This window comes from Mustelus asterias, chromosome 17 (assembly GCF_964213995.1).
Source record: "Mustelus asterias chromosome 17, sMusAst1.hap1.1, whole genome shotgun sequence".
Lineage (NCBI taxonomy): Eukaryota > Metazoa > Chordata > Chondrichthyes > Carcharhiniformes > Triakidae > Mustelus > Mustelus asterias.
Window position 1 is genome coordinate 74,232,284 of NC_135817.1, and position 24,857 is coordinate 74,257,140.

The 24,857-nt window shown below is 45.1% G+C and overlaps 1 protein-coding gene across 2 annotated transcripts in view; it reads right to left on the reverse strand.

The window, feature by feature from the left end:
* stxbp5l (syntaxin binding protein 5L) overlaps window positions 1-24,857 on the reverse strand; it is a 437,021-nt gene that overhangs the window by 82,827 nt on the left and 329,337 nt on the right. For both annotated transcript variants that reach the window (XM_078232988.1, XM_078232987.1), the window contains one exon: window positions 22,808-22,873. In XM_078232988.1, the coding sequence (XP_078089114.1) occupies window positions 22,808-22,873 (66 nt within the window). The remainder of the gene's footprint in view (window positions 1-22,807; window positions 22,874-24,857) is intronic.

The following is a 24,857-nucleotide window of genomic DNA, read 5'->3' on the forward strand; positions in this document are numbered from 1 at the left end:
TGCAACGTTAGTGAAGCAAAGATGTCTCCTTGAACATCTTAAGAGGATATGTCCTCTTTTTGATAGCCCTTCTCCCCTAAATTCTCTTCCCTCTTCGAGCAGCTTGGTTTCCTCTGCTTATTTTCCCAGTCCAAGAGGAATTCATACTATGTCTGGGGGCAATACATTTGTGCAGAAACCTTGAACTTAGAACCAAGATCTTCAGCTTGTGCCACTCTATAGACTTTAGCAATTATAAAGAACTCTAGAAAGCAACAAATACTTACATCATTGTAGCAGCAGCCAGTAGAAATCAATCAACAACTAACCTGCAAGGTATTGATGATCCTTTCAAATAGCATTTGTGGAAGATCTATTCTCCTGCTGAACATGTCTTCAATTGCGCATGTTCAAGAGAAGACGTCAACTGGTATGATGAGCTCCAAAATAACAGTGCTGGCATCAAATCAGTATTTATATCTGTCCACTTTGCATACTTCCTCAGGATGCTCACTTTGTGAATGCTATCATCCTAATCCATTTGGCAAGCAGTAAACTGTACCAGATGTATACGTGCATGCCTCAGTTGTTGTTTTGGACCTTTAAAGTCTCTCAAAGTGTTCAAAGAAACAGGTACTGCAGGTACAAATTTTGTTCCGCAATTGACAGTACACGGTGCTAAGAAGTCAACAAAGAACATGGAATGTTGGTTGAAATGGGGGAGGGTGGATACAAAATCTGAGGCAGAAGGAGCTCACTGAGGTAATGTGGACATGAAATTTACTGGAGCTTCCCCACATATCTGAGGAAATCTGCTCCTGTACTTCAAAGGTTGGTTCCCAATTAGGGTAATTCAGTTACTTCATCAAACAAGCACCATGGCAAAACATTCAAATATAAATTCTCCATTTTTAAATGTTAGCATGTTAAGATAAGACTGGTGCATTTTAAATATTTATACAGCAGTGACCATTTTAAAGTTTAACATAAATGTTGACATAAAAGGATAAAATTCTGTATTGAGCTCCTGGGTACTAATCTGACAGTGAAATACCCACCAATTTTAGAATTAATTTTCAGTCCACTTTAAGCTTGATTTCTGGATTTCTCACTTAAAGTTTTGAGGCATTCAGGACTCGTGTTACTCTCACAACCCATTTGAAAGGTGCTCTCCACTTCTCCAACCCGTTTTTGACTGACACAACAGAAAAGTACTGTGGATGGTGGAAATCTGAAATATAAATAGCAAACACTAGAAATACTCAACAGGTCTAATAGCATCCTGGAGAGAGAAACAGAGTTAACGTTTTAGTTTGATGACGTCCATCAGAACTCAACGATATGCAACGTTAACTATATTCCTTCTCCAAAGATGCTGCCAGACCTTTTTGTGGCTGCCTGATTCTGGGCCTTAGGCAGCACCATACCAGTCCTCTTTGCTTTCTTCATTGGCAATTTTCCGTCCTCCATTCTACTACCTCAGGCCTCAAACCACATTATCAACCCAACTCTTTGACCCTTGAACTCCAACCCTATAATTCCTTCACCCCCTCCCCAAATTTACCAGTAACGCCTCTGTGGATCTTTCTTCCAAGTTACTCTCTTCGTGCTGATTGAACTCAAACAGGATGAATACCTTATAAACACTTAAACTCATTATGTTCTATCAAGATTAAGCATTAACTCTAAGTACTTTAGCAAAATAAGACCTTTTTATCTCAGTAAGATACGAAAATGAATACTGACGACAACAGAGAATAAAATCAGGAAGGGTTTAAAACAGGCTTCTGACTCAATACTACCTCATCCCCACTGGGCAGTACAGATTCAATTTGGAGCTGATGAATCAAAGTAGTTAAGAAACAGATAACTATCAATAAAAAAAAGTGGCTTTAGAATATATTGGGGGTGATTCTCCCAGCCTGCTGCATTGCTTTTGTAGCGTTAACAGAGTTAAAAACGTAAAGACGCAGGTCCCATGAAAAAAAACGCTGGCAGGGAAGCCTCTGATTTGCCTGCCCCATCAGCAACTTAATCCCTTGAAGATTGGGATGAAATTTTTAAAGGAGTTCACTTTGAACCCTCAAGTTCTGCTACTAAAAGAGTGCACCATGGCGGCACAATGGCACTGTGGTGAGCACTGTTACGTCACAGCATCAGGGACTCAGGTTCAATTCTGGCCTTGGATGACTGCCTATGTGGAGTTTGCATGTTCTTCCCATAGCTGCGTGGGTTTCCTCCAGGTGCTCCGATTTCTTCCCAGAGTCCAAAGATGTTCAAGTTAGGTGGATTGGCCATGTTAAATGCCTGGGGGTTAAGGGGATAGGTCATAGGGGTGGGCCTGGGTAAGATACTCTGTCAGAGAGTTGGTGCAGACTTGATGTGCCGAATGGCCTCTTCTGCACAATAGGGATTCTATGATTCTGTCAGAATTCTATGATTAAATACATGCCTGTCATACCACTCATACCTGGCAGTAATAGTGTTTGACAACTTATTAATGGAAAAGCAAACCTAATGGTCTCAATGAAGCCCGGAGAGTAAAAACTAGTTTTGTCCCTTGGGCCTCTATTTTATAGGGGGCTCTGCTGTGGATTGGCCCAGAGTTACTACATAACACGTAGTGGACTGTAAATTTTCAAATCCATCCATCATGGCGTTGGTAGTCTATCAATTCCTGGCACCCTGGTATCTGCTGCATCTTCTCAGAAACCATCATCGGTGTTCTGCAAAGATTCTTCTTTTACAAAGCAGAAACTATGAGATCTGGGTACCCAGGCCCAAAATCAAGAGGCGACATCCCCAGGCTTTCTGGTCAGCAATGGATTCTCCTTATCTTCTAATCCCAGCTCTTCAGTCTGAATCTGTGCGATGCTCACCTTAATCTCTAATTCTATTCTTATTCATTGGGTGCAGGAGTTGTTGTCTGGACCAGCACTTATTGCCCATCCCTAACTGCCTTGATCCCAAAGAAAGAAAATGCTGGAAAATCTCAGGAGGTCTGGCAGCATCTGTAAGGAAAGAAAAGAGCTGACGTTTCGCGTCCAGATGACCCTTTGTCAAAGGGTCGTCTGGTCTCAAAACGTCAGCTCTTTTTCTCTCCTTACAAATGCTGCCAGACCTGCTGAGATTTTCCAGCATTTTCTCTTTTGGTTTCAGATTCCAGCATCCACAGTAATTTGCTTTTATCCTGACTACCTTGAACTGAGTTGGCTTGCTGAGCCATTTCAGAGGGCATTTAATAGTCAACCATGTTGCTGTGGGTCTGGAGTCGCATGTAGGCCAGGCCAGATAAGGATGGCAGATTTCCTTCCCTAAAAGACATTAGTGAACCAGATGAGTTTTTATGACAATTAATATTGGTTTTGTTGTTTTCATTAGACTTTCAATTCCAGGTTTTTATTGACTTCAAATTTCACCATTTGCCATGGTTGGATTTGAACCCAGATCCCGGAGCATTACCCTGGTCTCTGGATTACTAGCCTATTCTCTTGGAATTTAAGGTGAAGGAACCCCTAGGGGGCAGTGACTATAATATGATAGCATTCACCTTGCAGTTTGAGAAGGAGACGTTGGAATCAGATACAACGGTGGTACAAATGAGTAAAGGAAACTACTAGGTCATGAGAGAGGAGCTGGCCAGCTTTGATTAGAAAGGCTGTGGAACAACATGGCAGGAGATTTTGGGGATAATTCAGAATGCACAACATAAATCCGTTTCAAGGAAAAGGAAGTCACGTTAAGGGGAAGACGAGGCAACTACGGCTGACAAGGGAAGTCAAGGATAGCATAAATGCAAGGAAAAAAGCACACTGTGAGGTGAGGAATAATGGGAAGCCAGAGGATTAGAAAGCTTTTAAAAGCAAGCAGAGGACAACTAAAAAAACAATAAGGGTGAAGAAGATGAAATATGAGCGTAAGCTAGCTAGTGATATAAAATAAGATTGCAATAGTTTTTTTAGATATATAAAAGGTAAGAGAGAGGCAAGAATAGACATTGGACCACTGGAAAATGAGGCTGGTGAAGTAGTAATGGGGAACAGAGAAATAGCAGAGGAACTGAATGTGTATTCGCCCGTCTTTACGGTGGAAGACACCAGTAACATGCTAGAACTTCAAGTGAGTCAGAGGGCAGAGGTAAATGTAGTGGCCATCACTAATGAGAAGGTGTCAGGGAAGCTGAAAGGTCTGAAGGTGGATAAATCACCCGGACCAGATGGACCTCACCCCAGGGTTCTGGAGGAGATTGTGGAGGCATTGGTAGTGATCTTTCAGGAATCACTGCAGTCAGGGAAGGTCCCAGAGGACTGGAAAAAAGCTAATGTAACACCCCTGTTTAAGAAGGGAGGGAGGCAGAAGATGGGAAATTATACACCAGTTAGCCTGACCTCGGTCGTGGGTAAAATCTTGGAGTCCACTATTAAGGATGAAATTGCGGAGTACTTGGAAATGCATGGTAAAATAGGGCTGAATCAGCACGGCATCATCAAAGGGAGGTCATGTCTGACAAATCTGTTAGAATTCTTTGAGGAGGTAACAAAGAAGTTAGACAAAGGAGAGCCAGTGGACATGATTTATTTGGATTTCCAGAAAGCCATTGACAAGGTGTCTTACAGGAGGCTACTAAATAAACTAAAAGCCAATGGTGTTAGAGGGAAGGGACTAGCATGAATAGAAGATTGGCTGACAGACAGAAGGCAGAGAATGGGTATAAGGAGGTCCTTTTCACGATGGCAACCGGTGACTAGTGGTGTTCCACAGGGATCAGTGTTGGAACCACAACTTTTCACTATATACATTAATGATCTGGAAGATGGAATTGAAGGCATGGTTGCTAAATTTGATGATACAAAGATATGTAGAGGGACAGGTAGTGTTGAGGAAGTGAGGCGGCTGCAGAATGACTTGGACAGGCTAGGAGAGCGGGCAAAGAAGTGACGGATGGAATGCAATATGGGAAAGTGTGAGGTTACGCACTTCGGTAGGAAGAAGAGGCGTAGACTATTTCTAAATGGGGAAAGGCTTCGGAAATCTGAAGCACAAAGGGACTTGGGAGTCCTGGTTCAGGACTCTCTGAAGATTAACATGCAGGTTCAGTTAACAGTTAGGAAAGCAAATTCAATGTTAGTGTTCATTTCTAGAGGACTAGAATACAAGAGCAGGGATGTGCTGCTGAGGTTGTATAAGGCTCTGGTCAGACCCCATTTGGAATATTGTGAGCAGTTTTGGGCCCCATATCTAAGGAAGGATGTGCTGGCCTTGGAGGGGGTCCAGAGGAGGTTCACAAGAATGATCCCAGGAACTAAGGGTTTGTCACATGAGGAACAGCTGAGGAGTATGGATCTATACTCGATGGAGTTTAGAAGGATGAGGGGGATCTAATTGAAACTTACCGAATACTAAGAGGCCTAGATTGAGTGGGCGTGGAGAGGATGTTTCTACTCGAGGGAGAGACTAGAACTCGAGGGCACAACCTCAGGCTAAAGGGACGCTCCTTTAAAACTGAGATGAAGTGGAATTTCTTCAGCCAGAGGGTGGTGAATCTGTGGAACTCATTGCCACAGAGGGCAGTTGGGACAGGTCATTGAATGTCTTTAAGACAGAGATAGATAGGTTCTTGATCAATAAGGGGATCAGGGTTATGGGGAGAAGGCAGGAGAATGGGGATGAGAATCATATCAGCCATTATTGAATGGCGGAGCAGACTCGATGGGCTGAATGGCCTAATTCTGCTCCTATACTTAATGGTTTTATGGTCTTATGGAGATGTCTTTGAGTGGGTGCTCATGAAGTAAAGAGTAAGTCATAGTATAACCTCTAACATGCTTGCAGGGCTTGATTCAACAGTGTCAGGTTCTGGTTTGTCTGGTTTATCTAGAGAAGGAAACTGATTTAGAATGGGTCACTGAGTTTGGCATTATCAATAAAAAGAGTGAACTGGGGATTTTATGATTCAGTTTGTTGATAGATGTGAATTGCAAAAGCATGAGATGCAAAAGAAGCAGAATGTCTGGACAAACCTAAAGCTGGTGGCTACCCTATCTCTGACAACCATGAGTTTCTCCTTCTTCAGGAGCTCCTGTGATTCATCCTTGCAGAGATGAGAGGGAATTTCACACTTGAATATTATGGTTTAGTTTCTCCTTCAAAGAATTGGAGTTAGTGTGAGGCTTTGATTGCAGTAACTGTGTTAAAGCCAGTGAGGGAACGGATACTTCCTCATGAAGGCAGGGGAATAAAGGCCTTAAGGCAACATGCAATTCCACCATCCCCAATTTCCACAAAGCAAGCTTCCAGTCAGAGGCAGGCAGCTAAATTTTTAGTAGATTGACCTTGAAAAAAGTGACAGGATCAGCCCAAATTTATATCAACAGGCCCAAAATCATTATTCCATTACTCCAATCAATTTTTGCCTGAGAGAAAATCTTTTTGCTTTAGCACTTAATTTAATTACTCCATACGGCTCTTATTCTACAATGTTATATACCTGACTCTGCCATAAATAAAAGGATAGTTTGAGACTGAGGGTAGCATTTCCAGAATTCACAGATCTCTCATTGTGACTTTTGCAAAGATTGGCAGAAAACCTGGAGAACTTGGGGAAATAAATAATGATGTCTTGAGGAGTGTACATATTACAGAGAAGGAGGTACTGGAAGTCTTAAAGCGCATCAAGGTAGATAAATCCCCGGGACCTGATGAAGTATATCCCAGGACGTTGTGGGAGGCTAGGGAAGAAATTGCGGGTCCCCTAGCCGAGATATTTAAATCATCGATAGTCACGGGTGAGGTGCCTGAAGATTGGAGAGTGGCAAATGTTGTGCCTTTGTTTAAACAGGGCTGCAGGGAAAAGCTTGGGAACTACAGGCCAGTGAGCCTCACATCTGTGGTGGGTAAATTGTTGGAAGGTATTTTGAGACACAGGATCTACAGGCATTTAGAGATACAAGGACTGATTAGGGACAGTCAGCATGGCTTTGTGAGTGGAAAATCATGTCTCACAAATTTGATTGAGTTTTTTGAAGGGGTAACCAAGAACGTAGATGAGGGCAGTGCAGTTGATGTTGTCTACATGGACTTTAGCAAGGCTTTTAACAAGGTACTGCATGGTAGGTTGTTGCATAAGTTAAATCTCACGGGATCCAGGGTGAGGTATCTAAATGGATACAAAATTGGCTTCAGAGGGTGGTTAGAGAGAGTTGTTTTTCAAACTGGAGGCCTGTGACCAGCGGTGTGCCTCAGGGATCAGTGCTGGGCCCACTGTTATTTGTAATTTATATTAATGATTTGGATGAGAATATAGGGGGCATGGTTAGTAAGTTTGCAGATGACACCAAGATTGGTGGCATAGTGGACAGTGAAGAAAGTTATCTCCAATTGCGACGGGATCTTGATCAATTGGGCCAGTGGGCTGATGAATGGCAGATGGAGTTTAATTTAGACAAATGCGAGATGATGCATTTTGGTAGATTGAACCAGGGCAGGACTTACTCAGTTAATGGTAGGGCGTTGGGGAGAGTTACAGAACAAAGAGATCTCGGGGTACATGTTCATAGCTCCTTGAAAGTGGAGTCACAGGTGGACAGAGTGGCGAAGGCGGCATTCGGCATGCTTGGTTTCATTGGTCAGAACATTGAATACAGGAGTTGGGACGTCTTGTTGAAGTTGTACAAGACATTGGTAAGGCCACATTTGGAATACTGTGTGCAATTCTGGTCACCCTATTATAGAAAGGATATTATTAAACTAGAAAGAGTGCAGAAAAGATTTACTAGGATGCTACCGGGACTTGATGGATTGAGTTATAAGGAGAGGCTGAATAGACTGGGACTTCTCTCTGGAGCGTAGGAGGCTGAGGGGTGACCTTATAGAGGTCTATAAAATAATGAGGGGCATAGACAAGGTAGATAGTCAATATCTTTTCCCAAAGATAGGGGAGTCTAAAACTAGAGGGCATAGGTTTAAGGTGAGAGGGGAGAGATACAAAAGTGTCCAGAGGGGCAATTTTTTCACACAGAGGATGGCGAGTGTCTGGAACAAGCTGCCAGAGGTAGTGGTAGAGGCGGGTACAATTTTATCTTTTAAAAAGCATTTAGATAGTTAAATGGGTACGATGGGTACAGAGGGGATATGGGCCAAATGCGGGCAATTGGGACTAGCTTAGGGGTTTCAAAAAAAAAAGGGCGGCATGGACAAGTTGGGCCAAAGGGCCTGTTTCCATGCTGTAAACCTCTATGACTCTAAGTGGCACTAGTGGCCAAAGTACACAATTTCTCCACAAATTCATGATTGAAGAACTTTAGGAGTTTTAGATGATGAACACCTGCCATACTGCTTTGTGCCACTATAATTTGTGAAGTTGATAGATAATTGTTTTTTCAATATATTTAGAGGATGTGAACATGCCAGGAAGATCAATATTTACTGCCCTTCAGAAGGTGATGGTGAGCCATCTTCTTAAATAGTTGCAGTCTGTGTGGTGAAGGCACATCCACAGTTCTGTTAGGTACAGAGTTCCAGGATTTTTGACCCTGCAATTTCAGGATTGTGGGATTAGCATACACCTACCGCCCTGCTCATTCTAGGTGATGGAGGTCAAGGTTAGGGAGGTGAAGTCAAGGATCCTGGTGCTACAGTGCATTTTGTAGACACTAGTGATAGTGCAGGTTTTAATTTTTCAAGTTAGTGTCTGGGTCTGATCAGTTCCTGGAACCACAGTTACATATTTATATATACATTGCTAGTCTAATTACATTTCTGATCAATGTTAATCCCAAGGATGTTGACAGTGTGGGATTCATTAATGGTAAAGCCATTCAATGCCAAGAGGAGGAAGTCAAACTCTGTCTTATTGGAGATGGTCATTTTTTGGCACTTTTGTGGTGGGAATTTTACTTGCCACCTATTAGACCAAACCTGGATGTAATGCAGGTTTTTCTGCAGGTGGGCACTGATCTCAGGAATTGCAAATTGAACTGAACTCTGTGTAATCATTAATAAACATTCACACTTCTGATTTTATGATGAAGCGAATGCAGTGGCATAGTGGTAATGTCACCTTATGAGTAATCCAGAGGCCCAGGCTAATGCTCTGAGAACACATGTACAAATACCAGCACAGCATTTTGTGGAATTTAAATTCAATTAATAAAGTTAGTTGTGGTAGTAATAACCAGGAAATTATTGTCAATTGTCTAAAAATCCCATCTGGTTCACTAGTGCTCTTTAGGGAAGGGATTCTATCATTCTTACCTGGTCTGACTCCAGATTCACAGCAATATGGTTGATTCTTAAATGTCCTCTGAAATGAACTAGCAAGCCACTCAGTTGTATTAAACCACCACAAAGCCTTAAAAAAAAAGGAATGAAAATGGAGCAACCATCTTGTATCAACCTAGGCACCAGAAAAGACAACAGCAAACTCAGCCCAGTTGACTCTGCAAAGTCCTCCTTACTACTATCTGGGGGCACGTGCCAAAATTGAGAACGCTGTTCCACAGACTAGTCAAGCAGCAGCCTGACATGGTCACCGCATCATATCTTACAGACAATGTCCTATCAGACAATCACAGGGTATGTCCTGTCCCACTGAGACAAGAGACCCACCAGAGGTGGTAAACAGTGGTGTATAGTCAGGATGGAGTTGCCCTGGGAGTGTACATCATTGATCTGGACCCCATGACATCTCATGTTATCAGATATAACATGGACAAGGAAACTTCCTGCTGGTTACCACCTATCCTCCCCTGCCCTCCCTCCCTTAGCTGATGAATCAGTACTCCTCCAAGTTGAACACCATTCAGGAGAAGCACTGAGGATGGCAAGAGTGCAGAACATATTCTGGGTGCAGGACTTACATGTCCATCACCAATAGTAGCTCAGGAGCATCTTGCTGGCCAAATTCCAAAGGACATAGCTGCTAGACTGGATCCACAGAAGATGGTGAGGGAGTCAATAAAAGCTTACTTGACTTCATCCTCACCAATCTACCTGTTGGAGATGCATCTTTCCATGACAGCCCCATCTTCATATTGAGGATAAATGGGATAGATTTTGTACAGAACTAGCAACTCAAAACTGTGCATTCACGAGACACTGAGTCACCAGCACAGAATTGATTATACCCACAATCTGTAACCTCATGGCCTAGCATATCCCCCACTCTACCATTATCATTAAGCCAAGGTTCAACCCTGGTTTAAGGAAGAATGCAGGAGGGCATGCCAGGGACAGCACAGGATATAACTAAAAATGAAGTGTCAACCTAATGAAGCTACAAAACAGGACTACTTGCATACCAAAATAGCGAAAGCAGCATGCTATAGACAGAGCCAAGTGATCCCACAAACAATGGATCAGATCCAAGCTCTGCAGTCCTGCCACATCCTGTCCTGAATAGTTATGGACAATTAAACAACTAACTGGTGGAGGAGGCTCCGCAAATATCCCCATCTCCAATGATGGGGGAGTCCAGCTCTTGACATCAAGTCAGAATTTGACTGAGTGAGCATCAAGATGTCCTAGCAAAAGTGAAGTCAATGGAAGTCATTTGTTGGAGTCATACCTAGCACAAAGAAAGATGGTTGTGGTTGTTGGAAGTCAATCCTTTCTGTCCCAGGATATTACTGACAGGATTTCCTCAGGGTAGTGTCATTGGCCCAACCATCTTCAACAGTTTCATAAATGACCTGCCCTCCACTTTAGATCAGAAGTGGTGATGTTCACTGCACAAATGTTCAGCACCATTCACGATTCCTCAGATACTGATGCAGTCCATGTTTATATGGACAACATTCAGGCTTGGGTTGATTAAGTGACAAGTAACATTCATGTCACACAAGTGCCAAGCAATGACCACCTCCACCATCTCCCCATGGCATTCAATAGCATTACCATTGCTGAATCCCCCACTATTCACATGCCGGAGGTTACCATTGACTAGAAACTGAACTGGACCAGCCAAAAATCTGTGGCTACAAGGACATGTCAGAGGCTGGAAATTCTGTGCAGAGTAACTCATCTCCTGATTCCTGAAAGTCTACCCACCATATACAAGGCATAATTCAGGAGAACTGCTGCCTCCCAGCACCACGGACCTGGGTTTGATTCTTGGCTTGTGTGGTAAACCACTGTTAAGCTTATTGCCTGTGTGTGTGTGTGTGTGTGAGACATGCCTGGACATGGCCCTGCCTGAGACTCCTCCCCCCCCGGTCCAGGTATAAAGGTGACTGCTCCCCAACCCCCGCCTCAGTCTCTGGACCAGTTCATCAGCATGGGTGTGCTCCAAGTCTTTTGCGAATAAAAGCCTATTTGTTCTTGCATACAAACTAGTTTTTGCTTGATTGATAGTGCATCAATTGTATTCGCAAAAAGTTTTGGGATGGAGCAGATACTAAAACCCGATAGACTGGAATTGTATCCTCAAGCCGGAGGAGCCTCTAACAGCTTCGATCACTGGCTGCGATGTTTCGAAATTTTTCTCACCGCCTCAGCCTCCGTCGTCCGGACCGAAACCGACAAGCTACACGTGCTCCACGCCCGGGTAAGCGATCAAGTATTCTCGATGATTAGAGACGCTGAAACTTACGAGGATGCGATCGAAATTTTAAAAGGCCAGTACAACAAACAGTCTAATGTAATCTACGCCAGACATCTTCTGGCTACTCGCAGACAACAGCCAGGAGAATCGGGCGATCAATTCCTGCGTGCGTTGCGAGCACTTGGCAGGACCTGCAACTGCAAGGCCGTAACAGCCGCCCAAAACACTGAGGACTTAATCAGAGATGCCTATGTCGTGGGTATCAGGTCAAACTATATCCGACAACGACTGCTGGAACAGGGTGGGCTGGACCTACAAAAGACTGTGGCGCTTGCCGACTCATTAGAGATGGCCTTCTGTAATCTCGAGGCCTACACCCCCGACCACGGGGGCGCAACGTGGACGCCACAGTCGTCGCCACCTCTGTACTCGGGAGGGCCGCAGGCCTACGCCACGCCACGTCCCACCAATGACCCGACCGCTGCGGCAGTCTCCGGAGGCCCGAAGTGCTACTTCTGCGGCCTGGGGAAGCACCCCTGACAACGCTGTCCGGCGAAGGATGCGATCTGCTCCGGGTGTGGAAAGAAGGGCCATTACGTGAAGGTATGCAGGGCGAAATCGACCTCCAAGCCCAGTAGCGCCACGTGCAACCCGCGGGGGCCGCCATCTTGGGCGCCGGTAGCTGCGTGAGAGCCGTGTGGGCTGTCATCTTGGATGCCTTCAGCCGCTTGTGAACCGTGCGGGCCACCATCTTGGACGCCGTCAGCCGCGTGTGAGCCGCCATCTTGGACGCCATCAGCCATGTCGCAAAATCCAACGGTGGCTTCGGTTACGCTGGACCAATCCAGGTCTCACCAACTCGCCAGGTCCATGATGGACATAGAGGTAAACGCACTACAAACTGTTTAATTGACTGTGGGATTACGGAGAGCTTTATTCACCCTAACACAGTGAGTCGCTACGCCCTTTCAGTACTGCCAGTGAAGCAAACGATCTCCATGGCTTCAAAGTCCCACTCGGTAGATGGCCTCGGGTACTGCGTGGCGACCCTGACTGTACGGGGCACAGTGTACACAAATTTCAGGCTCCTCGTACTGCCAACACTCTGCACTGCCGTACTCCTGGGGGCTAGATTTCCTGTATCACCTTAAGAGCGTCACCATGGAGTATAATGGGTCCCCCGCTCTCTGTTTGCAATCACCAGTTCTTAGATCGCCCACTGCGCACCACCTGCAGCCTCTCGACCCTTAAAGTCACCCCTCCCTCACTGTTCGAAAATCTCATCCCCGACTGCAAGCCCATCGCCACCAAGAGCAGACGGTACAGTGCTGGAGACAGAGTTTTTATCAGGTCCGAAGTACAACGGCTCCTAGGGGAGGGGATCAGTGAAGCCAGTACCAGCCCCTGGAGAGCCCAAGTAGTAGTTGTTAAGACTGGGGAGAAACATCGCATGGTCATTGACTACAGTCAGACCATTAACCGCTACACGCAACTGGACGTGTACCCCCTCCCTGCATATCTGACATGGTTAATCAGATTGCGCAATATCGGGTGTTCTCCACCATCGACTTAAAATCTGCATACCACCAGCTCCCTATCCGCCCAGAAGACTGCCAATATACTGCCTTCGAGGCGGATGGCCGCCTCTATGACTTCCTTAGGGTCCCCTTCGGCGTCACCAATGGGGTCTCGGTTTTCCAGCGTGAGATGGACCGAATGGTAGACCAGAACGGGCTGCGGGCCACCTTCCCGTACTTGGATAACACCATCTGCGGCCATGATCAGCAGGACCACGACGCCAACCTCCACAATTTCTTCCACACCACCACACTCCTAAATCTGACCTATAATAAGGAGAAGTGCGTATTCCGCACACGCCGCCTCACCATCCTTGGTTGTGTTGTGAAAAATGGGGTCATCGGTCCCGATCCCGACCGCATGCGTCCCCTCCTGGAACTTCCCTTCCCCACCAGCCTCAAAGCACTGAGGAGATGCCTGAACTTCTTCTCGTATTACACCCAGTGGGTCCCCAATTACGCGGATAAAGCCCGTCCGCTCATCAAATCCACCTCTTTTCCCCTGACGGCAGAGGCCCGCCTGGCCTTCGACCGCATCAAAGCAGACATCGCGAAGGCCACGATGCACGCTGTAGACGAATCCATCCTGTTCCAGGTGGAGAGCGATGCATCTGACTTCGCCCTCGCCGCCACCCTTAACCAGGTGGGCAGACCCGTGGCCTTCTTCTCACGAACCCTCCAAGGCCCTGAAATCCGACACTCCTCTGTCGAAAAGGAGGCCCAAGCCATAGTGGAAGCTGTACGGCACTGGCGCCACTACTTAGCTGGTAAACGATTCACCCTACCCACGGACCAACGGTCAGTTGCATTCATGTTTAATAAGGCGCAGCGGGGAAATATCAAAAATGATAGAATATTGAGGTGGTGAATCGAGCTTTCCACCTACAATTATGACATCTTATACCGGCCCGGGAAGCTCAATGAGCCCCCAGACGCCCTGTCCCGGGGAATATGTGCCAGCGCACAAATAGACCAATTGCAGAGTGTCCACAACGACCTCTGCCATCCGGGGGTCACCAGGGTTTTTCACTTCATTAAAGCCCGTAACCTGCCCTACTCCATTGAGGAAGTCAGGTCTATGACCAGGCACTGCCAGGTCTGCGCAGAGTGCAAGCCGCACTTCTATCGGCCAGACAGAGCACACTTCATAAAGGCCACCCGCCCTTTCGAACGCCTAAGCGTCGACTTCAAAGGCCCCCTCCCCTCTTCTGCCCGCAACATATATTTCCTCAACGTCATTGACGAATATTCACGTTTCCCCTTCGCTATTCCCTGCCTGGATACGACATCGGCCACGGTCGTCAGGGCCCTGCATAGCCTCTTCACTCTGTTCGGTTTCCCTCGCTATATCCATAGCGACCGGGGAATCCTCCTTTATGAGTGATGAGCTGCGACAGTACCTGCTCTCCAAAGGCATAGCCTCGAGTAGGACCACCAGCTACAACCCCAGCGGGAACGCACAGGTAGAGAAGGAGCACGCGACAGTCTGGAAGGCCGTTTTACTAGCTCTGAGGTCTAAAAGTCTTCCAGTCACCTGCTGGCAAGAGGTCCTCCCTGATGCACTACACTTGATTAGATCACTCCTTTGCACAGCTACCAATGCTACCCCTCACAAAAGAATGTTTGTTTTCCCCAGAAAGTCCTCCTCGGGGACCTCACTACCGTCATGGCTGACGTCCCCAGGCCCTGTCCTGCTCCAGAAGCATGCGAGGACCCATACGTTGTAAATATCGTTCCACCCACCTCAGCCCCGCCGGACTCTTTTGTAAACAGGGGGTGAATGTGGCAAACCACTGTTAAGCTTATTGCCTGTGTGTGTGTGTGAGACATGCCTGGACATGCCCCTGCCAGCCCTGCCTGAGACTCCTCCCCCCCTGGCCCAGGTATAAAGGTGACTGCTCCCCACCCCGCTGCCTCAGTCTCTGGACCAGTTCATTGGCATGCTCCAAGTCTTTTGCGAATAAAAGCCTATTTGTTCTTGCATACAACTAGTCTTTGCTTGATTGATAGTGCATCAGCTTGGGTCACTGTGCAGAGTTTGCACTTCTCCCTGTGTCTGTGTGGGTTTCCTCCAGGTGCTCCGGTTTCCTCCCACAGTCCAAATGACGTGCTGATTAGGTGTACTGGCCATGCTAAATTCTCCCTCAGTGTACCCGAACAGGCACCAGAGTGTGGCAACGAGGGGATTTTCACAGTAACTTAATTGCAGTGTTAATGTAAGCCTATTTGTGACACAAATAAATAAACTTAAGGAGTGTGACGAAATACTCTCCACATGCCTGGATGATTGCAGCTCCACCAACACTCAAGAATCTCAACAGCATCCAGGACAAAGCAGCTTGCTGGCATCCATCCACCATCTTTAACGTTCATTTCCTCCACCACCAATGCACAGTGACAGAAGTTTGTACCATCTCGAAGATGCACTGCAGCAACTCACCAAGGATCCTTCAACAGCACCTTCCAAGCCCACAACCTCTATCACCTATAAAGATATAGGCAGCAGATGCATGGGAATACCACAACCTGCACATTCCCCTCCACATTACACATCATCCTAACTTAGAACAATATTGCCATTCCTTCAATATCACTGGGTCAAAATCCTGGAATTCCTTTCCTAACACCACAAGGGACAATAAACAAAGAAATAACTGATGGATGTAAAAATGGTACAGCAATTATCATGGGGGATTTTAATCTGCATGTCGATTGGTCAAACCAGGTTGGTCAAGGCAGCCTTGGGGAGGAGTTCATAGAATGTATCCGCGATAGTTTCCTCGAACAGTATGTAATGGAACCTATGAGAGAGCAAGCTATCCTAGATCTGGTCCTGTGTAATGACACAGGAATAATTAATGACCTCACATTTAGGGATCCTCTCGGAAGGAGCGATCACAGTATGGTTGAATTTAAAATACAGATGGAGGGTGAGAATGTAAAATCCAACACCAGTGTCTTGTGCTTAAACAAAGGAGACTACAATGGGATGAGGGAGGAGTTGGCTAAGGTAGACTGGGAGCAAAAAAATTATGGTGGGACAATTGAGGAACTGTTGAGGACTTTTAAAGCGATCTTTCACAGTGCTCAGCAAAAGTACGTACCTGTGAAAAGGAAGGACTGTAGGAAAAGGGATAATCAGCCATGGATATCTAAGGAAATAAAGGATCAAACTAAAAAAAATGCATAGAGTGGCAAAGATTAGTGGGAAACTAGAAGATTGGGAAATCTTGAAAGGTCAATAGAAAGTCACAAAAAAGGTAGAAAGGAAAGTAAGATAGATGAGAGTAAACTAGCTCAGAATATAAAAACAGATAGCAAAGGTTTCTGTAAATATATAAAATGAAAAAGAGTGGCTAAGGTAAACATTGGTCCTTTAGAGGATGAGAAAGGGGATTTAATATTGGAAAATGAGGAAATGGTCGAGGCATTGAACAGGTATTTTGTGTCGGTCTTCACAGTGGAAAACACAAATAACATGCCAAAAATTGATGACAAGGAGGCTATGGCAGGTGAAGATCTAGAAATTATTATTCTTTAGCAGAATACATAAGATGAATTCCTGGCTGAAATGATGGTGTGAGGGGGAGAATTTCAGATTCCTAGGACACTGGGACCGGTTCTGGGGGAGGTGGGACCTGTACAAATTGGACGGGTCACACCTGGGCAGGATTGGAACGGATGTCCTTAGGGCGGTACTTGCTAGAATGGTTGGGGAGGGTTTAAACTAATATGGCAGGGGAATGGGAACCTTTGCAAGGATTCAGAGCAGGGGGAATTAACAAGAGGAAAAGATAGTGAGGAGAATAAGGAAAATGATAGGCAGAGAAATCAAGGGCCAGAATCAGATAAGGACCGAGTAAAAAATAGTAGGAAAGAGAAAAAAAATAGTTAAAAGTGCCCACCTTAAGGTTTTGTACCTGAATACTCGGAGCAATTGAAACAAAAATGAATGAATTAGTTGCACAGATAGATGTAAAAGGATATGATATAGTTGGCATTTTGGAGACATCGCACCAGAGGGTGGTGAATGCGTGGAATTCACTACCACAGAATGTAGTGAGGCTAAAACGTTGTCTGATTTCAAGAATAGAACATAGAACAGTACAGCACAGTACAGGCCCTTCGGCCCACGATGTTGTGCCGAACCTTTTCCGAAACCAAGATCAAGCTATCCCACTACTCAACCAATCTTGGTGTCATCTGCAAATTTACTGATCCACCCTTCAGCCCCTTCCTCCAAGTCATTTATAAAAATCACAAATAGCAGAGGACCCAGCACTGATCCTTGTGGTACACCGCTGGTAACTGGTCTCCAGTCTGAAAATTTTCCATCCACTACCACCCTCTGTCTTCTATGAGATAGTAAGAAGTCTCACAACACCAGGTTAAAGTCCAACAGGTTTATTTGGTAGCAAATACCATAAGCTTTTGGAGCACTGCTCCTTCGTCAGATAGAGTGGAAATGTGCTCTCAAACAGTGCAAACATATCATGACTACCATCGACACAACGCCGGCATCTCCATATCATGACTACCATCGACCAACGCCGGCATCTCCATTCTATGAGATAGCCAGTTACTTATCCAATCGGCCAAATTTCCCATCTTTCTAAATGTAGAATAAATTAGATATAGCTCTTGGGGCTAAAGGGATCAAGGGATATGGGAGGAAGGGGGGATCAGGCTATTGAATTCGATGATCAGTCATGATCAAGATGAACAGTGGAGCAGCCTTGAAGGGCCGAATTGCCTAATTCTGCTTCCAGTTTCTATTATCACGAAAGAGGTAGTGTTGGGCAAGCTAATGGGACTAAATGTAGACAAGTCTCCTGACCCTGATGAAATGCATTCCAGAGTACTGAAAGAGATGGCGGGGGAAATAGCAAATGTGCTTGTGGTAATTTACCAAAATTCACTGGACTCTGGGGTGATTCTGGCAGATTGGAAAATAGCAACTGTGACATCAATGTTTATAAAAGGAGGTAGACAAAAGATGGGTAACTATAGGCCGGTTAGCTTAATTTCTGTAGTGGGGCAAATGCTTGAATCTATCATCAAGGAAGAAATAGCGAGACATCTGGATAGAAATTGTCCCATCTGCAGATGGATTCTTAAAGGGATAATTATCACAAAGATGAACCAGACACCCTTCTAACTCATGCAAATTTGTTCAACTTCTTACTGCAGTGCATCCATGTTCTCAAAGCAACAATTCTGGCATTGACCTCCACCACTACATGTCCCCAGTCCCTCCTGAGCATCTGACCTGCAGCTAGTGGATGTCTTCTTTTGCACCTCCTCTATCAAAGCCTCCAATGCATTGTCTGGAAACCTTGGTGCGCACTCTCTTGTATGTTTCATCATTGCTCAAAGTATCACAGCAAAAATTAAATTTTCAATGACCTCCCCAATTTCTTGGAGCTAAATGCACCTTCCCTTTAAAAGGTGTACACTGCCTAACTACTGCTGGCCACCCGCTTTATGGAGCCCCCTGATGTTGCAAACAGCCACTGAATTGCATGGGGAGAGCTAGCCTCATGTGGGAATCCTGGAAAGCAGCAGGCAGCAGCAATTTGCTGTGTTGCCTGCAACGCAATGAATGAGTGCTAGTTATTCACATATGCCAATCACCACAGCCATATATGGAGGTTTGCTGATTTCTCTCCCGCTGTTTGAAAGAAAATTTGACTAATTTTAATTTATTCAACATTAAATGCTTTCTATTCCTTAACATAATCTGTAACTCTGACTGAATGGCTGATGTTATCAGTCTTTTTCCTCTGACACAACTAACGACACCATCTTTATACATTGTCTCTCCTCTGTTGTGTTACTCGGTTTCAGTGGCCTTATATGGTTCCACCACCACCAGTCTGATTGCACTTATAGAATCTCTATCAATATGCAGGACTCCTCAGATACTGAAGCTGTCCAAGTCCAAATTTAGCAAGACCTGGACAATTTTCAGGCTTGGGTTGATAAATGGTAAATGATAAGTAGTAAGTAACATTCATGCCATACAAGTGCCAGGGGATGGCCATCTTCAATAAGAGAGAATCTAACCATTTCACCTTGACATTCGGTGGCATTTTCATTGACCAGAAACTGAACTGGACCAGCCATATAAATACTGTGGCTACAAGAGGGCAGAGGCTGGGAATTTTGTGGTGAGTAACTCACCTTCTGACTTCCAAGAGCCAGTCCACTATCTACTAATGGAATACTCTTCCCTTACCTGGATGAGTGCAGCTCCAACAACACTCAAGAAGCTAGACACCATCCAGGACAAAGCAGCCCACTTGATTGGCACTCCATATACCATCTTTTAATATTCACTCCGTTCACCACTAACATCCAATGTGTACCATCCAAAAGATGCACAGCATTAACTCACTTTGACAGCATTATCCAAACTTGTGACCTCTACCATCTAGAAGGACAAGGGCAACAGATACATGGCATCACCACTGCCTGCAAGTTCCCATACAAGCTATACACCATCTTAACATGGAAATATATCATCGTTCCTTCACTGTTGCTGGGTCAAAATCATGGAACATCACTGTGGGTGTATCTACATCACATGGACTATAGTGGTTTAAAAAGATAGCTCACCACCACCTTCTCAAGGGCAATTATGAATGGACAATAAATGCTGGTCGAGCCAGTGACACCCACATTCTACGAACAAATAAATAGATGGCTTATTTACCCATCCTGTACCATCACTTTGATGGCTCCCAAGTATAAGGGACTGAGGAAAATTTGTGGGGAAGACGTTTACCAGTGTTCTTTGTCCCTTGTGGGTTTCAGTGTCCTGTTTGTCGTGCGGGTGCTGTGAACAGGATGCTGTTGGTTGAGTGATGTGGGCTGGGCCAATGGGATTGCTCTGGGGGCGGGAAGAAAAAAAAAGGCACCAGGAAGTGAAGCAGCTGCAGAGCTGAAGAGAGAGTGTGCAGAAGAGGGACAGCCACGTTTTTTGAAGAGAAGCTTTTCAGAGGCAGTAAAAAGTCAGTTCGAAGTGAATCTTTCTCAGGTAGAACTGCTTGGTTTCTCATGACTGCCGAGGAAGACGGCCTTCAGCGCACTGGACCTGCGTTACTACACAGATAGATCGCGGCACCTCTGCCTCGTGTGCTTGCTCCATCATCTTCCCTCTCGTAGACCCGTCTGGACTGTGTGTGTGTGTCGGGGTTAAGTGAGTACTATCAGACAGGAACGGTAACAGAATGTGGTTTTCTTCAGATGTGCACTTTAAAATTCAAAGTGCTTGGTGATATTCTGAACATTTCTCAGGTTGAAACTGTTAATTGGAAAATCTTCAGTTGGGATTCTTTACTTGTTTATATCTGCTAATTATATTTGTTATTAAATTCCGTTTACCTTGTTGTTCCAAACCTTTTCTCATTATAAGGTTTATCTCAATAACATTTTTGGAGGCACCGCGCTAAACATACTCAAATCCTTTCCATGCAAGCCAGTACTGGCATTTATGGGTAAACAGGAAATTTAGCCAGCTCACCATCAGCTGCAAGGAATTCAGGATCCTGTAAATCGAATAGTTAAATAGTAGCCCCATATAGTGATCAGCAGGGGGTTACACAAGGAAATGTCCTTAGTCCGCTTGCCTGTCTTACCTATATGCTGCCCTTTGTTGACATCAACCTGCTTACATATGTATATTTGTAATTGGCCAGATTGACCTTTCCATCAGTTCACTCAAATCCACAACCACCTCTGTGCTGTTAGACTACCTGTCACTTGTCTGACATCAAGTCATAGAGAAGTCACAATATCCTCCAATGGGAAACAAAATGGGTGAAGTCTGAGTTTTCAACTTCCAACATAAACTGAGCAACATTATACAGTAATTGTTTACACGTGGCATACAGGACTCCTAAAGCAACTATGCAATCCACTAATGAAAGGTTTGGACATCTCTCCTGTAAAGGGTTTTTCACAAAAGCATTGAAACAGCAGCTGGTCCTGAAGTACAATAACAACTGTCCAGTATCACTTCAACAGTGTTAACACAGCCCAAAAATTCAAATTTGCAATATATATAAGATGATTTCGAGCATACCCATCTGGTGGAAACCTGGCAAGTGGTGGGTAGTTAAGGTTGGTGTGGTGATTTACTTACTGACTTCCTGCACCGATCCTGCTGTCTTCAAGTTTGATCTGTTCTTCTGAGCAGCTCATTTTAAGCCAGTCAGAACGTTCTTTAAACATGTAGATTGACATTCTAGGAGATTACTGGGTTAATGTGGATTGAGTAGAGATGATGTTTTGGCATTTCAGTTCAGAGAAGGAAGCAGGAAGAGGTACCAGCGTGAGAGCAGTACAACGGGGTAACTTTTTAAAAAACTTGTCTATAGGGCTTCACTTGCCTCGGGCTTTCCCTTCCTGCGACATCTGGTCAAAATCTCTCACAGCGACTTACCTTGTTGACGACAACTTTACCTTTTGTACTGATTGCCAACCTCTTACCACCCAAAATTTCACTCCTGCCCACCAGCCAGCTGCCACTTTTCAGTTATTGTGGGAAGGCACTTAACTGACAACATGCAGTTGAGTTCTGGTATTTAAATGTGAATTTGGCCATACAGCTCATTAACACTAGAATTAACTTATTTAATCAAAACAAGTTGTCTGTGATGGATTGTTACAGTGCAGAAGGAGGCCATTCGGCTTCTCATGATCTTCACCTATTGCCATTCCTTTATCTTCTCCCCATAAGTCTGCACATTTTCCCTTTTCAGATAGCAGTCCCAATTCCCTTTTGGATGTTTCAATTGAATCTTCCTCCATTACATCCTCAGGTTGTACATTCCAGACTTTAACCCACTCACTGCATGAAAAAGATTATTTCTCATGTCATAGAATCCCTACAGTGCAGGAGGCGGCAATCTGGCCCATCGGGTCTGCACAGACTGTCCGACAGAGCATTTTTCCACCCGCACCCGCCCCCCTTAAGGACACTAAGGGGCAATTTAGCATGGTCAATCCACCTAACCTGCACATCTTTGGATTGTGGGAGGAAACTAGAGCACTTGGAGGAAACTCACGCAGGCACGGCGAGAATGTGCAAACTCCACACAGCCAGTCACCCAAGGCGGCAGTAAAACCCGGGTCCCTGGCGCTGTGAAGCAGCAGTGCGAACCACTGTGCCACCATACTGCTCTTTTGCTTTTGTTACCAATTATTTTAGATCACTGCCCTCTTGTTCTCGATACTTTCACTAATTTGATTTAGACTTTCATTTGATCTTACGACCACATAGTTTGGCCCTGACAGAAATAGACATTATAGCGGCTTCTGTGGGTTCGTATAAGGACAGTATCAGATCAGATGGCTATTATATATCCTGAACAAATTTCCTCTTCATTAGGGAAAGGTTATTTAACGGCTAGCTGATCCACTGATGCCTGTTTTGTGCCCTGCTGAAGTTTGATTCTACCATACAGAAAAAGTTAATTCTATGGAGTGCATTAGCTATAATAGTAGGCTTTGTGCAAATTTCTCAAAGAACATTTTAAAAAATCGAAATATTACATCATTCTTCGTTTCTAATGCAGGCTGTACAGGAAGCTGTCATGGAAAGACATTTAATACTTACTGTAAGACATACACAATACCTTGCATGAAACAACAATGCTGAGCCTCAGGCAACTACAAACAATGATGGATAGAAACCGTTTACCTTTACCTGATGTGGGAGATTTGCAGCGTTCAATTTCCAGCGATACAGGGCTATCCGCAAGTTCAGTCAAACCTAAAAACAGGAATAAATAATTATCACGCTATTGGATATGATCAAAACATAACATTTTGAAATCCCATTACCAATTCTGATAAATGATTGGAAGATTCTGAAACAATAATTCCAAAAGAATAAGATATTATTGATAAGGTTGCGCGCTGTTATAAATACTAACTACACATTAGCCAAGTTTTCAAAACTTGTTTACGTTGCCTTATCACTTTAATTTTAACAGGAAACAAATGATTTTTTAAATAAATTGTCTGCCTCCAGAGTAATTGAGATAAATGGAGGCTTAATACTTTTGGTTTCTCTGAAACTATAGGCAGGAGTTGATTTTTTGGGACGATTTACTTCTATGAGAACTGGAATAGCCATAGACAATCTATAGGCAATATTGAGTTCTTTATTTCAGCAACAAAATACTTGAATTAGAGGTTGTCAGAGAAACTTTCTGGATCATTGCTCAGAAAGTGAACAGATTTTGATAAAGTCTGCCAAAGTGCATATTATCCACTTTCTTTGCAAATAATAGCTTGAAACCATTTCTACCTCCAAGGTGCTGATATTCTAAACAAGTGACTTTTAGTAAAATCAGTTACACATAATTTTAATAGGTGTTTGTTGCATTGGTTCTGATAAATTCCGGAAGAGGCCTAGGGAAATCTAATGGCTCCGCGGTCCCCAGTGCAAGACTGGTTTAACCTGAGCGCTCATCCGAAAATGCCGTTAGGGTTGCGAGGTCACTGGTCCCCACTACTGATGCGGGACCCAGTGGGCTGAGCTCCTCTGCTCCAGCCCCCTCCTAGATGGTGAACCACTATGAGGGCCTTACTTGCCGTCCTGCCCTGCCTGACCTTCATCCTCTGGCTCCTCCTTGTCCTCGTCCTCCACATTCTTGCGGTCCCCCTCCTCCGCAGGGACATCCGTGTGGTCCTTCTCCAGCAGGTCTCCCTGCTGCTGCACCAGGTCATGGAGTGCAAAACAGGCTGATTTAACCCAAGTGCTCATCCAAAAATGCCATTAGGGTTATTGGAACCAATGCAACAAACACCTGTTAAACACGATGATGCGAAAGACCCTCTAGGGATTGTACTGGAGGGCTCCACCAGACTGGTCCAGGCAGTAGAACCACATCTTCAAAAGCCTCATGCACCACTTGATGACTGACCAGGTGTCAGCGTGTGCCTCCTTACAGAGGGTCTCCACCTTAGTCTCAAGCCTCCTTAATGGCATCATTAACTATGACCACAGCGGTTAGCCCTTGGGCCCCACAAGCCATCCCGGGGTGGTTCTCAAAGACTGCAGGGCCATTCCAGATGCAAAGGATGTAGCTATCGTGCACACCCTCCTGGTGCCGTGCATACACGTGCATGATGATCAGCAAGTGGTCACACACTATCTGAACGTTCAGGGAGTGGAATTCCTTCCTGTAATGAAGGGCACTTCCTGATTCCATGTGGTCCGCAGGGTGACGCGAGTGCTCTCTATAGACCCCTGCACATGGGGCATCCCGGTGATGGTGGCGAAGCTTGCAGTCTAAGCTTCCTGTTGGGCCTGTTCCACATGAAATGCACGTAGTTGGCTACCCAGGCATACAGGGCATCTGAGACCTCACGGATGTACTTGTGTGCAGATGACTGCGATTCTGCAGAAGTCCCTGCTCGAGCCTTGGAAGGACCCGGATGCATTAAAGTTTAGGGCCACCATTACCTTCACGGCTACCGTGAGTGGGGGGTCCTCCTGCTCCATGAGATGTCAGGTTAGCGAGGACGTGGCACAGGTACCAAAGTATCTCTCTACCAGTGGCCCCCTGACCTCCTGCTGCGGCCTCAAGCTTGGGCTGGCTTTGTTCGTCAGTCTCCATGGCAGCTACTTGTATCATTGTCAGCTCCACTGGCTGAATTCCAAAATCCATTTTTGCTCTGGGATTGAGGGGATAGTCCATAAGATTATCCATCCTGGGCCCCTCAATCCCTCCCATAAACCCATGTCC